The following is a 16,613-nucleotide window of genomic DNA, read 5'->3' on the forward strand; positions in this document are numbered from 1 at the left end:
ACTGTAGCCTGCCAGGCTCCTCTGTCTATAGGATTCTCTAGGCAAGAATGTTGGAATGGGTTACCATGCCCTCTTCCAGGTATCTTCCTGACACAGGGATTAGACCCGTATCTCTTGCCATTTCCTGCACTGGCAGATGGGTTGTTTATCACTAGCGACACCTGGGAAGCCCTTCTTTGAACACAAACGTATCAAAATTAAAGCACCATCTATACCTTAACAACTGAACTGTTCTCAACAACTCTGTTTTCTTCAGTTTACAGTCTGAGCAACTTCTGTGGAGACTTAGGAGACTACATCACTACATATAAAGAATATTTACTCACTTTAACTAAAATTTGCAAGAACAGTCTTCTGTAATAATCCTATATTACCAAATATATTAGAAGCTGAATATAACCTCCCTTTTTCATACTTGATGCTTCCTTTCATGTGCAGGGAACATTCCTAACCTCTCTCTGCTTCCTTAGGGGAAGAGCAATGACTTAACAGGATTGCTGAATATGGAAGGATTAATTGTGGACATATAATTCAACCTCTTCCTTATTTCTCCCCTTGGGTAACCGAAGAAGCACACATTCTCCTCTACGCCATATATCTTAAAAGAGCAGGTCATTCAAGTGGGTAGACTTGTCCTAATCCAGCTCTATCTATGACAAGAGTAGATAAACTTGTTTAATTTGGGATTTCAGGATTAAGAAATCCTGTTTTCTTCAAATATAAGCCACATTATCCAATATTGTTTATCAATAATAAAGATGAAGGACTGATGTTGAAGCTGAAACTCCAATACTGTGGCCACCTGATGCGAAGAGCTGACTCATTTGAAAAGACCCTGATGCTGGGAAAGACTAAGGGCAGGATGAGAAGGGGACAACAGAGGATGAGATGGTTGGATGGCATCACTGACTCAATGGACATGTGTTTGGGTAGACTCCGGGAGATGGTGACGGACAGGGAGGCCTGGCATGCTGTGGTTTATGGGGTCGCAAAGAGTCAGACACGACTGAGGGACTGAAATGAACTGAACTGAAAAGATACTATTTTGATTTTCACTACCTTTCTCAACTGGTTCAGATTTAAGAAGCAAGATGTGATTTGTTTAGCCCTCTCAAAAACTCAAAATTAGACATAATCTAAACATGAGCTTTAAAATTTTTGAATGAAATGTTTTCCCTCTAACATTGGAAATTTCTCAAGACAGAAACACAAATGTACCTAATTTAATACTATAATAAAAATTTTAAAAGATTAAAATCTTCTCTACATTTCCAAATGACAGATGCTTTAAAATGTTTTAGCTAATGCTTTTGGATTAATAAAGAAACAATTTTGGAAATGAAATTGTGTGATATATATTATTTTTAAAAATTTTTGGTGTATAGTTGATTTATAACATTGTGTTAGTTTCAGGTGTATAGCAAAGTGAATCTGTTATATGTATGCATACGCATATATCCAATCTTGTTTAGATTCTTTTCCCATATAGGCCATTACAGTAGAAGTCCCTGAGCTATACAGGAGGTCTTTATTAGTTATCTATTTTATACATAGTTGTGTGTATAACAGAGAAGGCAATGGCACCCCACTCCAGTACTCTTGCCTGGAAAATCCCATGGGCGGAGCAGCCTGGTAGGCTGCAGTCCATGGGGTCACAAAGAGTCAGACACAACTGAGCAACTTCACTTTCACTTTTCACTTTCATGCATTGGAGAAGGAAATGGCAACCCACTTGAGTGTTCTTGCCTAAAGAATCCCAGGGATGGGGGCAGCCTGGTGGGCTGCCGTCTATGGGGTCGCACAGAGGCGGACACAACTGAAGTGACTTAGCAGTAGCAGTAGCAGCAGTGTGTATATATCAATTCTAATCTTCCAATTTATCCCTTCCCAGCCTCTTACTCCCTGGTAATCATAAATCTAATTTCTACATCTGTAACTCTATTTTTGTTTTGTAGATAAGCTCATTTATAGCCTTTTTTTAGATTCCACATAGAAGTGACCATATGTATAGTTCTTTCTCTGACTTCATTCAGTATGCAATCTCTAGGTCCATTACTGCAAATGGTATTATTTTGTTCTTTTCTATGGCTGAGTACTATTCCATTTTATGTTGGTACCACATCTTTTGTGTGATATATTTTTGATGTTATTTTCCAATTTATGATAAAAAATTTACTAAATAGATATTAGAAAACAAAATGGTTACAAAGAAATTTATGAGAATTATATAAAACTCTTACCTTGTCTTTTTTTTCTTTGAGAGTAACTGTGTTTTCTTTCATCTCTCTTTTGAGTTCCTCCTATTAAAAATGAATATCAAGTACATACAACATAGTCAATACTATTATAAAAATTATTTTTCCTATTATCAAATCTTTCCTAAGAAATACTAATAAAGAATCCTGCCTTCTAAATCTTAAAAAACAATGAAAAGAAAAAAATTATTTCCTTTCTACAGAAGTATGTTATTTGATTTTGATTATCTTTTTTAAAAAATTCTGATCTGTCTCTGGCAGGTACCTGTGGACTCCTGAGTAAGTCCTTTAAGACACCAAATCTCAGCTTTTTCATTTGTAAAATGAAGTACATGGATCAGCTTATAAAGTAAGAGATATACACAATTAACTAGCTATAAAGAGCTGCAAAGAGATTCAAAATATTATGAACCTTTAGAGGCAGAATACACTTATTCTCTGTGTATTAAGAAAAGCAATTCAGTTGAACACTGAATAATAAATTTTCAACATGAGATGAACAGGGATGAGGAATAAAAAGACAGTTACAAAAAAGGTACAAAATAGTTATAAAATAATACATCATTTCTCTAGTACTCCAGGAAATAATGTATTCTGTTGGAGATTAGTGTATGTACATTCAGTAGGGGAAAAAAGGAAAAATTAACCCTGGCCTAGAAAAAATAATATGTACAATGCCTTTAATATGAGAGTCATCTGGAAAACAGAATGGTTACAGCCTCAAGTAGCCTTACAGGTGTCAGAGAAGGAAAAGTTTCAATGCACATGTACAACTTTAGGCAAACCTGCCTTGGCTGCCCATGATGCCTATGACAATATCTGTACTCACTGAACGTCTTATGTACACAATGCTCTCTCTCTTAAAATGTTGCTCTTAACCAGACAATACACTTCACCATGAAAGAAGCTGGCAATAAGCTGATATAACAAGTAGTCACTGTTCTTATTATATATCCTATAAACTGGCAATAGTTGATCTTCAGTTATCACAATTGACATCTACTCTGTGGGTATGAAATGCAGTCTTCTAGGATAAAGTATATCCTCTAAACTAGCTAAATTACACCGACTCTCAGAATACACATCTCAGCTTCTAGAGGACAGAATGGAGAAAGCGCCTTCCTAAACTGTACTTTCTCTGACTCTTGACTTCTGCAGGTCTGGAGATCTTAGTACAGTCTGTTCTAATACAACATGTGTTTCCAAGGTATGGATTAGCTCATACCCAAAAGTGTTTCTCTGGTAATGTCTAACTGATCATGAGTTCCCTAAACTAATGGGCAGTCCACTAAGGTCCCTATTTAATGAGTAACTAAAAAATGTCTGCAATATAGACTGGCAAAGAAAGGATTGACTTGAGGTACAGGAGTAGAGTATGACAGCCTTGTGCTCACCTTTCAGACCTGAATAAATTTATAAACCTAGAACCCTCTAAATTAAAAGATGGATTTTGCAATAATATCAGAAATACATACTGAATTTTGGTAATTGGATATTGACTATCAGCTAACACCAACTCTTATAACCCATAATGTTACTATTTTTTCACTCACTAACTTGAGCACAGGTGTTTTGGGGTCACATGATAAATACATTTAATCTAAGTCCACCTCACGGTGAGCCCATGGAACCATAAACCTATTCTGTGATAATTTCTTTAGATCCTGAGTATACAGTTGAATAGATAAACTCAGTAAGTGGCATAATCACCATATTAGTTCTGAATACACAGTGAGATTTTTTACATTTAGAAGGACAACTGGAAGATTTTAAAACTCTCTTTCCATATCAAGGATATAGACAAATATACAAAATACCACATCTCACTAGGCAGAGAGTAAGGTACCATCAAGAGATGAAAGACACAAGAAAGGTGATTTAGCACAGTCTCACAAAGTCAACGTATTTTAAGTAGAAGCTAAGACTATCATCCAGTAACAATTTCTACATATTGATTGGTATGTAAGAGGTCAAAATCAGAATTGGCATATCATGAAAGCCAAAGTGTTAGCCACTTAGTCATATCTGACTCTTTGCAATCCCATGGACTATAGCCCACCAGGCTCCTCTGTCCACAGAATTCTCTAAGCAAGCACACAGGAGTGGATTGCCATTTCCTACTCCAGGGGATCTTCCCAACCCAGGGATAGAACCTGCATCTCCTGAATTTTAGGCAGATTCTTTACCATCTGAGCCACCAGGAAATATTGGCTTACTGACTAGGATCAAAATTGAAAACTAAGAAAAAGTTTCATATAAAACATGAGTTCAACTTAAATACTGGAACTGTGCTTTTATCGGGCTTCCCTGGTGGCTCAACAGTAATCTGCCTGCAATGCAGGAGACCACAGTTTAATCCCTGGGTCAGGAAGATACCCTGGAGAAGGGAATGGCTACCCACTCCAATATTCTTGCCTGGAGAATTCCATGGACAGAGGAGCCTGGTGAGCTACAGTCCATGAGGTCACAAAGAGTCAGATTAATCTTGATAATATAAAATAATAAAACATAAAAATTATATATATAAAAGAATAGGCAGTAGGAGAAAGTGTTCAATATATTGTTTAAAAACATAAAGATAACCAGTAAAATGTCTCCGCTGCCTTCAAATTATGGTGCTGGAGAAGAGTCCTGAAAGTCCCTTGACAGCAGGGAGATCAAACCCTTCAATATTAAAGGAAATCAACCCTGAATACTCATTGGAAGGATTGATGTTGAAGCTGAAGCTCCAGTATTTTGGTCGTCTGATGCGAAGAACTGATTCATCGGAAAAGACCCTGATGCTGGGAAAGATTGAGGGTAGAAGGAGAAGAGGGCATCAGAGGATGAGATGGCTGGATAGTATAGCCAATGCAATGGACATGAACTTGGGCAAACTCCAGGAAATGGTGAGGGACAGGGAGGTCTGGCATGCTGCAGTCCGTGGGGTCACAAAGAGTGGGACATGACTAGGTGACTGAACAACAACAACCAGTAAAATAATTAAAAAGGCTATATACACCTCCCAAATCAACCAAAGATACACACACACATAATTCAGAGAAAAATAAAATAATTATTAAATTTATATTATATTAAATTAATGTAATATAAAATGACAAAAACATGATTAAAATATATATCATACTGATAAGGGTTAATAATCCAGAATATGCAAGGGTCAGGAATCTAGAATATGAAAGGAACTCCTAGAACTCAACCAAAAAACCAAATAATTTTAAAATGGGCAAAAGATGTAAACAGACAATTTTCCAAAGAGGATATACAAATGGCCAAGAAGCTTATAAAAAGATGTCCAACATCACTAATTATATGTGAAATGCAAATCAAAAGTACAATGAGCTAACATTTCACATTCATTAGGATGATCACTATCAAAGTAATAGAAAATAAGCATTGGCAAGGATGCAGAGAAACTGGAATCCTTGCCCATTATCAGTAGGAATGAAAAATGGTACAGTTGCTATGGAAAACTGTATGGTGGTTCCTCAAAAAATTAATATTAAAATTACCATATGATCCAAGAATCCCACTTTTGGGATATATATCCAAAAGAATTCAAAGCAGGATCTCCAAGAGATATCTGCATACCTCTGTTCATTAAAACATTAATGACAATAGCCAAGAAGTAAAAGCAGCCCTAATTTTCATCACAGATGAATGAATAAAGAATATGTGGCATATACACGCAATGGAATATTAGGCAGCCTTAAAAAAGTAATGAGAGAGACAGAGGGAAGAAGAAAGAGAGACACAGAGAGAGAGAGAGAGGGGAGGGAGGGAAGGACAAGATGATTGCATGGTATCACCAATCAATGGACATGAGTTTGAGCAAGCTCCAAGAGATGGTGAAGGACAGGAAAACCTGGCGTTTTGCAGTCTATGGGGTTGCAAAAAGTTGGACACCACTGAACGACTGAACAAAAGAAGGAAATTTTGTCACATGCTACAACATGGATGAATCTTAAAGACATTTTGCTAACTGAAGTAATCCAGTTACAGAAAGACAAATAATGAATGGTAATTAAAATCACAGAAACAGAGAAAAAAGGTGGTTATAAGGTAGTGTTTAATGGATTTAGACTTTCAGTTTTACAAGTTAAAAAGTTCTAGAGATCTACTGTACAACAATATCTATATGCTTAAAGCTACTAATCTATACACTTAAAACATGTTAAGATGGATATAAGTGTACTGATACATATTTTTACCATGAATTTAAAAACAAAACTACAACTATTCTATCTTATAAATATCAATATAAAGGTATTAAATAAAAATATAGCAAACAGAAAGTAGCATCACATTAAAAATACTTCATGATCAACTGGAGTTCTTTCTAAAAATGCGAGACTAAGTTTTAAATATATATCATATCAATAAATACTATCAGGAAAACTAAGCAGTTAAAGAGACTTCTCATATTAAAGACTCCATTAAGGTTAATAAGAAATAGACAAAAACATATAAAATAACCAAGTATAAAAAGAAAAGATCACAACAGGAATATCGGGCAAAGCTGACTTCAAAGCAAAAAGGGCAAAGATAAAAGATAACAGTTTCCAAGGAGCAATTAATCAGTACAAACTTTTACACAATGAATAGTATTCATCAAAACACATAAAGTAAAATTGGTTAAAAACTCAAGAGGAAGAGAAACAAAACAGTAATAAACCCTTAATGCCTTCTTTCAGTTTACAATTTATCAAAAATTAAAAATATATAACAAAGTAGATGTCAAAAAAAAAATTGATACAGTAGATCAAACTTCTTTGTAAGGGTGGAAGAGTAAATCCAGATTATAAAATCTTCCTCTCTCTAACAAAAAAACACAAAAGGAAAGAGGAAAGGAAAGTGGTTAAGAACTGGCAAAAATGAATCCAACAACAGAAACATGCCGTATCAGGCCATAATCTTCCAATTCTAGTTAAGGTTCATCAGGAAAGACACAGTACTGTCTGATTTGTGCTGTGCTGATCAGAGTACTGGGCTGATTTGACTCAATGTGGCTCCTAACCTAATCATTACTTAGGTATTAGTGGGATTAGTGAAAGCGAATACATATAATAATGAGAATAACTGTCACTAATATACCTGGATTTGATAAGAAGAAATCTGAGGGGATACGTAGGCAGTTCAGGAAAAAGAAGCCTAGGAAATGGAGGAAAAAATCACTAAGTTTTATCACTTTAGTCTCTCTCATCTGGACAAAAAAGTACAACAACCATACCAATAAAGAACTAATTATCCGTGCCAATAAGTAAAACATAGGAGACAAAGAAAAAATCTAAAAAGGAAGAAAAGATTCCCCTGAAGGAGCAGAAAACAAAAAATAAGAGATTCATTAAAAAACCATGTGAATTTTGTCCTTATTCATGTGGCTGCCTGCCGCCACTCTGTAAGTAGGGTATACCAAATCATGATATTCTTGTCTTTTTCCTCATAAAATTTGGTGAGTGAGGAAATATAGCTTTGAAGAGAGACTGGAAAAATGGCAAAAATGAATAACTATAGCTTAACCTGTCAGAAAGACATATGGGCTCCAAGGCTTCACACGGAGTTGGTTAAAACACGTGAAGCCTAAGGACAAAACAATCACCAAAAAATAACCACAGACCAATCTTTGATATGAATATAGATATAAAAAAATCCTCAACAAAATACTAGCAAACCAAATCTCGCTGAATATAAAGAAGGCTATATGTCATGACAAACTAGGATTTCTCCTAAGACTTGAAGTTGAATCTAATCAAAATTATAGACTTTGTACTACAATTGATACCATCAAGAAACTGAAAAGACAATTCAAAAAATGGGAGAAAATATTTAAAAATCTTAAATCAGATAAGAGATTTATATGTAGAATACATAAAGAACTCCTAAAACTCAATACTAAAAAATAAGTAGGAGGTGGTCCTAAGATGGCAGAGGAATAGGACAGGGAGACCACTTTCTCCCCCACAAATTCATCAAAAGAACATTTGAACGCTGAGTAAATTCCACAAAACAACTTCTGAATGCCGGCAGAGGACATCAGGCACCCAGAAAAGCAGCCCATTGTCTTTGAAAGGAGGTAGGAAAAAATATAAAAGATAAAAGAGAGACAAAAGAGGTAGGAATGGAGATCCATCCCGGGAAGGGAGTTTTAAAAAAGAGAGAAGTTTCCAAACACCAGGAAACACTCTCACTGGCAAGTCTGTGGCAAGCCTTGGAACCTCAGAGAGCAATATAACCGAGAGGAAAAATAAATAAATAATTAAAACACACAGATTACGTGCCCAACGGTAACTCCCAGTGGAGAAGCAGCCCAGACACCCGCATCCGCCACTAGCAAGCGGCTGGGGTAGGGAGGCGCCGGCTGCACTGCTTAGAGTAAGGACCAGGCCAGAATGCCCTGAGGGTAATCTGAGGGACCTAACTTGAAGTAGCAAACCAGACTGTGGGATAGCTACCCTGCAAAAAGCCCCTAAGACACTGCCAGGCCTGCTCACAGAACAAAGGACTGAGCAGAGTTAGCCAGCTGCGGACCAGCCCTGCCAGAGACAGGCAGGCAAGGGCAGCCAGAGCCAGAAGGGGGCAATCGTGGCCCCAGAGAGACATCATCTACCAAACTGCAAGCAGGTTTCGTTGCTAACCAAGACTTCTTGGGATTCTGTACAGTTGACATCCGGGGTGCACCAGTTGTACACCCAGAAAACCAGGCAGCAGGGAAGGAGGAGGCGATAAGTCACAGCGACCGCGCTCACCAAACACCTGGTCACCTGAGCTGCTCGGACCTGAGAAGGGCACAAAATGCAGGCCCAACAGAGTCTGCATCTTTGTGGAGTACCTGAGTACCTGAACCTGAGCGGCTTAGTCCTGGGAGGTGCATACAACCCAGAGCCGGCCTCAGACAGTTCCCAGCAGAGCAACCTAGAGCCTAAGCAGTGTAGACTGGGAAAGCACACACACCGTGAGCGGGGGCAAACCCAGTGTGGCCTAGACACTGCGAGGACACGCCAGGGTTATTTGTTTGCAGCGTCCCTCCCTCCCCATAGCACATCTGAACAAGTGAGCTTAAAAAAGTGACCACCACCGCCCCCTTGTGTCAGGTAGAAATTAGACACTGACGAGACCAGCAAACAAGAAGCTAAAACGGAGGGAACCGCCTTGGAAGTGACAGGTGCAATAGATTAAAACCCTATAGTTAGCACCCAACCACATAGGAAGGGGCCTATAGATCTTGAGAAGTATAAGCCGGATCAAGGAACTATCTGAAAACGAACTGACCCCACACTGTCCACAACAACATCAGAGAAAGTCCTAGATATATTTTTACTATTATCATTCTTTAAATTAAAAAAATTTTTTTAAGTCCTCTCTGTTTTAATTTTCATTTTTATAACCTACTACTACATTGCAAAAAAAAAAGACCCTATTTTTTAAGGCAAACTTCATATATATATATATATATATTTTATAATTCTTGTGACTTTTTTCCTTTAATATTGTATTTTTGAGAATCCAACCTCTAGATTTTTAATCTTTAATTTTGGGTATTTGTTACCAATTTTCTACCTTTAAGAACACAATCTTCAGTACCCATTTTTACTTGGGAGCAAGATTACTGGCTTGACTGCTCTCTCCCCCTTTGGACTCTCCTTTTTCTCCACCAGGTTGCCTCTATCTCCTCCCTCCCCCTTCTCTTCTCTACCCAACTCTGTGAATCTCTTTGTGTGTTCTGGGCTGTGGAGAACACTTAGGGAACTGATTAATGGCTGGATCTATCTCTCTCCTTTCGATTCCCCCCTTTATCCTCCTTGCCACCTCTGTCTCCTTCCTCCCTCTTTTCTGTGTAACTCCGTGAACATCTCTGAGGGGTCCAGACTGTGGAGAGTACATAGGGAAGTGATTAACGGCTAGCTTGCTCTCTCCCCTTTTGATTCCCCTTCTTCTCCGCTTGGTCACCTCTATCTCCCTCCTCTTGCTTCTCTTCTCCATGTAACTCTGTGAACCTCTTGGGGCATCCCTCACTGAGAAGAAACTTTTCATCTTTAACCTAGATGTTTTATCATCGGTGCTGTATAGATGGAGAAGTCTTGAGGCTACTGTAAGAATAAGACTGAAAACCAGAGGCAGGAGGCTTAAGTTCAAATCCTGAGAACACCAGAGAACTCCTAACTCCAGGGAACATTAATCGACAGGAGCTCATCAAACACCTCCATACCTACACTGAAACCAAGCACCACCCAAGGGCCAACAAGTTCCAGAGCAAGACATACCATGCAAATTCTCCAGAAACACAGGAACATAGCCCTGAGCTTCAATATACAGGTTTCCCAAAGTCACTCCAAACCCACTGACATCTCAAAACTCATTACTGGACACTTCACTGTACTCCAGAGAGAAGAAATCCAGCTCCACCCACCAGAACATCGACACAAGCTTCCCTAACCAGGAAACCTTGACAAGCCACCCGTCCAACCCCACCCACAGTGAGGAAACTCCACAATAAAGAGAACTCCACAAACTGCCAGAATACAGAAAGGCCACCCCAAACACAGCAATATAAACAAGATGAAGAGGCAGAGGAATACCCAGCAGGTAAAGGAACAGGATAAATGCCCACCAAACCAAACAAACAAGGAAGAGATAGGGAATCTACCTGATAAAGAATTCCGAATAATGATAGTGAAAATGATCCAAAATCTTGAAAACAAAATGGAGTTAAAGATAAATAGCCTGGAGATAAGGATTGAAAACATGCAAGAAAGGTTTAACAAGGACCTAGAAGAAACAAAAAAGAGTCAATATATAATGAATAATGCAATAAATGAGATCAGAAACACTCTGGAGGGAACCAACAGTAGAATAACGGAGGCAGAAGATAGGATACATAAGGTGGAAGATAGAATTGTAGAAATAAATGAATCAGAGAGGAAAAAAAGAAAAATGAATTAAAAGAAATGAGGACAATCTCAGAGACCTCTGGGACAATGTTAAATGCCCCGACATTCGAATCATAGGAGTCTCAGAAGAAGAAGACCAAAAGAAAGACCATGAGAAAATACTTGAGGAGATAATAGTTGAAAACTTCCCTAAAATGGGGAAGGAAATAATCACCCAAGTCCAAGAAACCCAGAGAGTCCCAAACAGGATAAACCCAAGGCGAAACACCCCAAGACACATATTAATCAAATTAACAAAGATCAAATACAAAGAACAAATATTAAATGCAGCAAGGGAAAAACAACAAATAACACACAAGGGGATTCCCATAAGGATAACAGCTGATCTTTCAATAGAAACTCTTCAGGCCAGGAGAGAATGGCAGGACATACTTAAAAGTGATGAAAGAAAATAACCTACCACCCAGATTACTGTACCCAGTAGGGATCTCATTCAAATATGAAGGAGAAATCAAAAGCTTTACAGACAAGCAAAAGCTGAGAGAATTCAGCACCACCAAACCAGCTCTCCAACAAATGCTAAAGGATATTGTCTAGACAGGAGACACAAAAATGGTGTATAAGCTCAAACCCAAAATAATAAAGTAAATGGCAATGGGATCATACTTATCAATAATTACCGTAAATGTAAATGGGTTGAATTCCCCAACCAAAAGACAAAGAATGGCTGAATGGATACAAAAACAAGACCCCTATATATGTTCTCTACAAGAGACCCACCATGAAACCAGGGACACATACAGACTGAAAGTGAAGGGCTGGAAAAAGATATTCCATGCAAATAAAGCCCAAAGGTAGCAGGAGTAGCAATACTCATATCAGATAAAATAGACGTTAAAACAAAGGCTGTGAAAAGAGACAAAGAAGGTCACTACATAATGATCAAAGGATCAATCCAAGAAGATATAACAATTATAAATATATATGCACCCAACATAGGAGCAACGCAATATGTAAGGCAAATGCTAACAAGTATGAAAGGGGAAATTAACAAGAACACAATAATAGTGGGAGACTCTAATACTCCACTCACATCTATGGATAGATCAACTAAACAGAAAATTAACAAGAAAACACAAACTTTAAATGATACAATAGACCAGTTAGACCTAATTGATATCTATAGGACATGTCACCACAAAACAATGAATTTCACCTTTTTTCTCAAGCACACACTGAACCTTCTCAAGGATAGATCATATCCTGGGCCATAAACCTAGCCTTGGTAAACTCAAAAAAATTGAAATCATTCCAATCATCTTTTCTGACCATAATGCAGTAAGATTAGATCTCAATTACAGGAGAAAAACTATTAAAAATTCCAACATATGGAGGGTGAACAACATGCTGCTGAATAACCAACAAATCACAGAAGAAATTTAAAAAGAAATCAAAATATGCATAGAAATGAATGAAAATGAAAACACAACAACCCAAAATTTGTGGGACACTGTAAAAGCAGTGCAAAGGGGAAGGTTTATAGCAATACAGGCATACCTCAAGAAACAAGAAAAAAGTCAAACAAATAACCTAACTGTACACCTAAAGCAACTAGAAAAGGAAGAAATGAAGAACCCCAGGGTTAGTAGAAGGAAAGAAATCTTAAAAATTAGGGCAGAAATAAATGCAAAAGAAATAAAAGAGACTAGAGCAAAAATCAACAAAGCCAAAAGCTGGTTCTTTGAAAAGATAAATAAAATTGACAAACCACTAGCCAGACTCATCAAGAAACAAAGAGAGAAAAATCAAATCAATAAAATTAGAAATGAAAATGGAGAGATCACAACAGACAACACAGAAATACAAAGGATCATAAGAGACTACTATTAGCAATTATATGCCAATAAAATGGACAACGTGGAAGAAATGGACAAATTCTTAGAAAAGTACAACTTTCCAAAACTGAATCAGGAAGAAATAGAAAATCTTAACAGACCCATCACAAGCACAGAAATTGAAACTGTAATCAGAAAATCCTCCAGCAAACAAAAGCCCAGGTCCAGACGGCTTCACAGCTGAATTCTACCAAAAATTTAGAGAAGAGCTAACACCTATCCTTCTCAAACTCTTACAGAAAATTGCAGAGGATGGTAAACTTTCAAACTCATTCTATGAGGCCACCATCACCCTAATACCAAAACCTGACAAAGATGCCACAGAAAGAGAAAACTACAGTCCAATATCACTGATGAGCATAGATGCAAAAAACCTTAACAAAATTCTAGCAGTCAGAATCCAACAACACATTAAAAAGATCATACACCATGACCAAGTGGGCTTTATCCCAGGGATGCAACGATTCTTCAATATCCACAAATCAATCAATGTAATACACCACATTAACAAATAGAAAAATAAAAGCCATATGATTATCTTAATAGATGCAGAGAAAGCCTTTGACAAAATTCAACATCCATTTATGATAAAAACCCTCCAGAAAGCAGGAATAGAAGGAACATACCTCAACATAATAAAATCTATATATGACAAACCCATTGCAAACATTATCCTCAATGGTGAAAAATTAAAAACATTTCCCCTAAAGTCGGGACCACGACAAGGGTGCCCGCTCTCACCACTACTATTCAACATAGTTTTGAAGTTTTGGCCACAGCAATCAGAGCAAAAAAAGAAATAAAAGGAATCCAAATTGGAGAAGAAGAAATAAAATTCTCACTGTTTGCAGATGACATGATCCTCTACATAGAAAACCCTAAAGACTCCACCAGAAAATTACTAGAGCTAATCAATGAATATAGTAAAGTTGAAGGATATAAAATTAACAGAGAAATCCCTTGTATTCCTATACACTAATAATGAGAAAATAGAAAGAGAAATTAAGGAAACAATTCCATTCACCATTGCAACAAAAAGAATAAAATACTTAAGAATATATATACCTAAAGAAACTAAAGACCTATATATAGAAAATCATAAAACACTGGTGAAAGAAATCAAAAAGGACACTAATAGATGGAGAAATATACCGTGTTCATGGATCAGAAGAATCAATATAGTGAAAATGAGTATACTACCCAAAGCAATCTACATAATCAATGCAAGCTACCAACAGTATTTTTCACAGATACTTGATAGTACCCTATCAAGCTACCAACAGTATTTTTCACAGAGCTAGAACAAATAATTTCATAATTTGTATGGAAATACAAAAAACCTCGAATAGCCAAAGCGATCTTGAGAAAGAAGAATGGAACTGGAGGAATCAACCTGCCTGACTTCAGGCTCTACTACAAAGCCACAGTCATCAAGACAGTATGGTACTGGCACAAAGACAGAAATATAGATCAATGGAACAAAACAGAAAGCCCAGAGATAAACCAACGCACCTATGGACACCTTATCTTTGACAAAGGAGGCAAGAATATACAATGGAGAAAAGACAATCTCTTTAACAAGTGGTGCTGGGAAACTGGTCAGCCACTTGTAACAGAATGAAACTAGAACACTTTCTAAAACCATACACAAAAACAAACTCAAAATGGAGTAAAGATCTAAATGTAAGACGAGAATCTATAAAACCCCTAGAGGAGAACATAGGCAAAACACTCTCGGACACAAATCACAGCAGGATCCTCTATGACTCACCTCTCAAAGTAATGGAAATAAAAGTAAAAATAAACAAATGGGACCTAATTACAATTAAAAGCTTCTGCATAACAAAAGAAACTATAAGCAAGGTAAAAATACAGCCTTCAGAATGGGAGAAAATAATAGCAAATGGAGCAACTGACAAAGAATTAATCTCAAAAATATACAAGCAACTCCTGCAGCTCAATTCCAGAAAAACAAATGACCCAATCAAAAAATGGGCCAAAGAACTAAACAGACATTTCTCCACAGAAGACATACAGATGGCTAACAAACACATGAAAAGATGCTCAACATCACTCATTATCAGAGAAATGCACATCAAAACCACAATGAGGTACCATTTCACGCCAGTCATAATGGCTACTATCCAAAAGTCTACAAGCAATAAATGCTTGAGAGGGTGTGCAGAAAAGGGAACCCTCTTACACTGTTGGTGGGAATGCAAACTAGTACAGCCACTATGAAGAACAGTGTGGAGATTCCTTTAAAAACTGGAAATAGAACTGCCATACGACCCAGCAATCCCACTTCTGGGCATACACACTGAGGAAACCAGAACTGAAAGAGACACGTGTACCCCAATGTTCAATGCAGCACTGTTTATAATAGCCAGGACACGGAAGCAACCTAGATGTTCATCAGCAGACGAATGGATAAGAAAGCTGTGGTACATATACACAATGGAGTATTACTCAGCCATTAAAAAGAATACATTTGAATCAGTTCTAATGAGGCGGATAGAACTGGAGCCTATTATACAGAGTGAAGTAAGCCAGAAAGAAAAACACCAATACAGTATAACAAACTATATATATGGAATTTAGAAAGATGGTAACGATAACCCTGTATGAGAGATAGCAAAAGAGACACAGAGGTACAGAACAGTCTTTTGGACTCTGTGGGAGAGGGCGAGGGTGGGATGATTTGGGAGAATGGCATTGAAACATGTATATTATCATATGTGAAATGAATCACCAGTCCAGGTTTGATGCAGGATACAGGATGCTTGGGGCTGGTGCACTGGGATGACCCAAAAGGATTGTATGGGGAGGGAGGTGGGTTTAGGATGGGGAACACATGTACACCTGTAGAAGATTCATATCGATGTATGGCAAAACCAATACAACACAATATTGTAACCAATACAATATTGTAAAGTAATTAGCCTCCAATTAAAATAAATAAATTTATATTTTAAAAAATAAATAAAATAAAAAATAAGTACCATTATATCTACTACTGTGGGCAAGAGTACCTTAGAAAAAATGGAGTAGCCATGATAGTCAACAAAAGGGTCCGAAATGCAGTACTTGGATGCAATCTCAAAAATGACAGAATGATCCCTGTTCATTTCCAAGGCAAACCATTCAATATCACAGTAATTCAAGTCTATGCCCTGACCAGTAATGCTGAAGAAGCTGAAGTTGAACGGTTCTATGAAGACTTACTAGACCTTCTAGAACTAACACCCAAAAAAGATGTCCTTTTCATTATAGGGGACTGGAATGCAAAAGTAGGAAGTCAAGAAACACCTGGAGTAACAGGCAAATTTGGCCTTGGAGTACAGAATGAAGCAAGGCACAGGCTAATAGAGTTTTTCCAAGAGAATGCACTGGTCATAGCAAACACCCTCCTCCAATAACACAAGAAGACTCTACACATGGACATCACCAGATGGTCAACACTGAAATCAGACTGATTATATTCTTTGCAGCCAAACTTGGAGAAGCTCTATACAGTCAGCAAAAACCAGACCGGGAGCTGACTGTGGCTCAGATCATGAACTCCTTATTGGCAA

At 37.5% G+C, this 16,613-nt stretch overlaps 1 protein-coding gene across 10 annotated transcripts in view; it reads right to left on the reverse strand.

Annotated features, from left to right (window-relative positions):
• SYCP1 (synaptonemal complex protein 1) overlaps positions 1-16,613 on the reverse strand; it is a 151,611-nt gene that overhangs the window by 12,743 nt on the left and 122,255 nt on the right. For all 10 annotated transcript variants that reach the window (XM_045166061.1, XM_044944511.2, XM_025288044.2 and 7 more), the window contains one exon: positions 2,241-2,300. In XM_045166061.1, coding sequence (XP_045021996.1) covers positions 2,241-2,300 — 60 coding nt within the window. The remainder of the gene's footprint in view (positions 1-2,240; positions 2,301-16,613) is intronic.

Source organism: Bubalus bubalis, chromosome 6 (genome assembly GCF_019923935.1).
Source record: "Bubalus bubalis isolate 160015118507 breed Murrah chromosome 6, NDDB_SH_1, whole genome shotgun sequence".
NCBI classification, from domain to species: domain Eukaryota; kingdom Metazoa; phylum Chordata; class Mammalia; order Artiodactyla; family Bovidae; genus Bubalus; species Bubalus bubalis.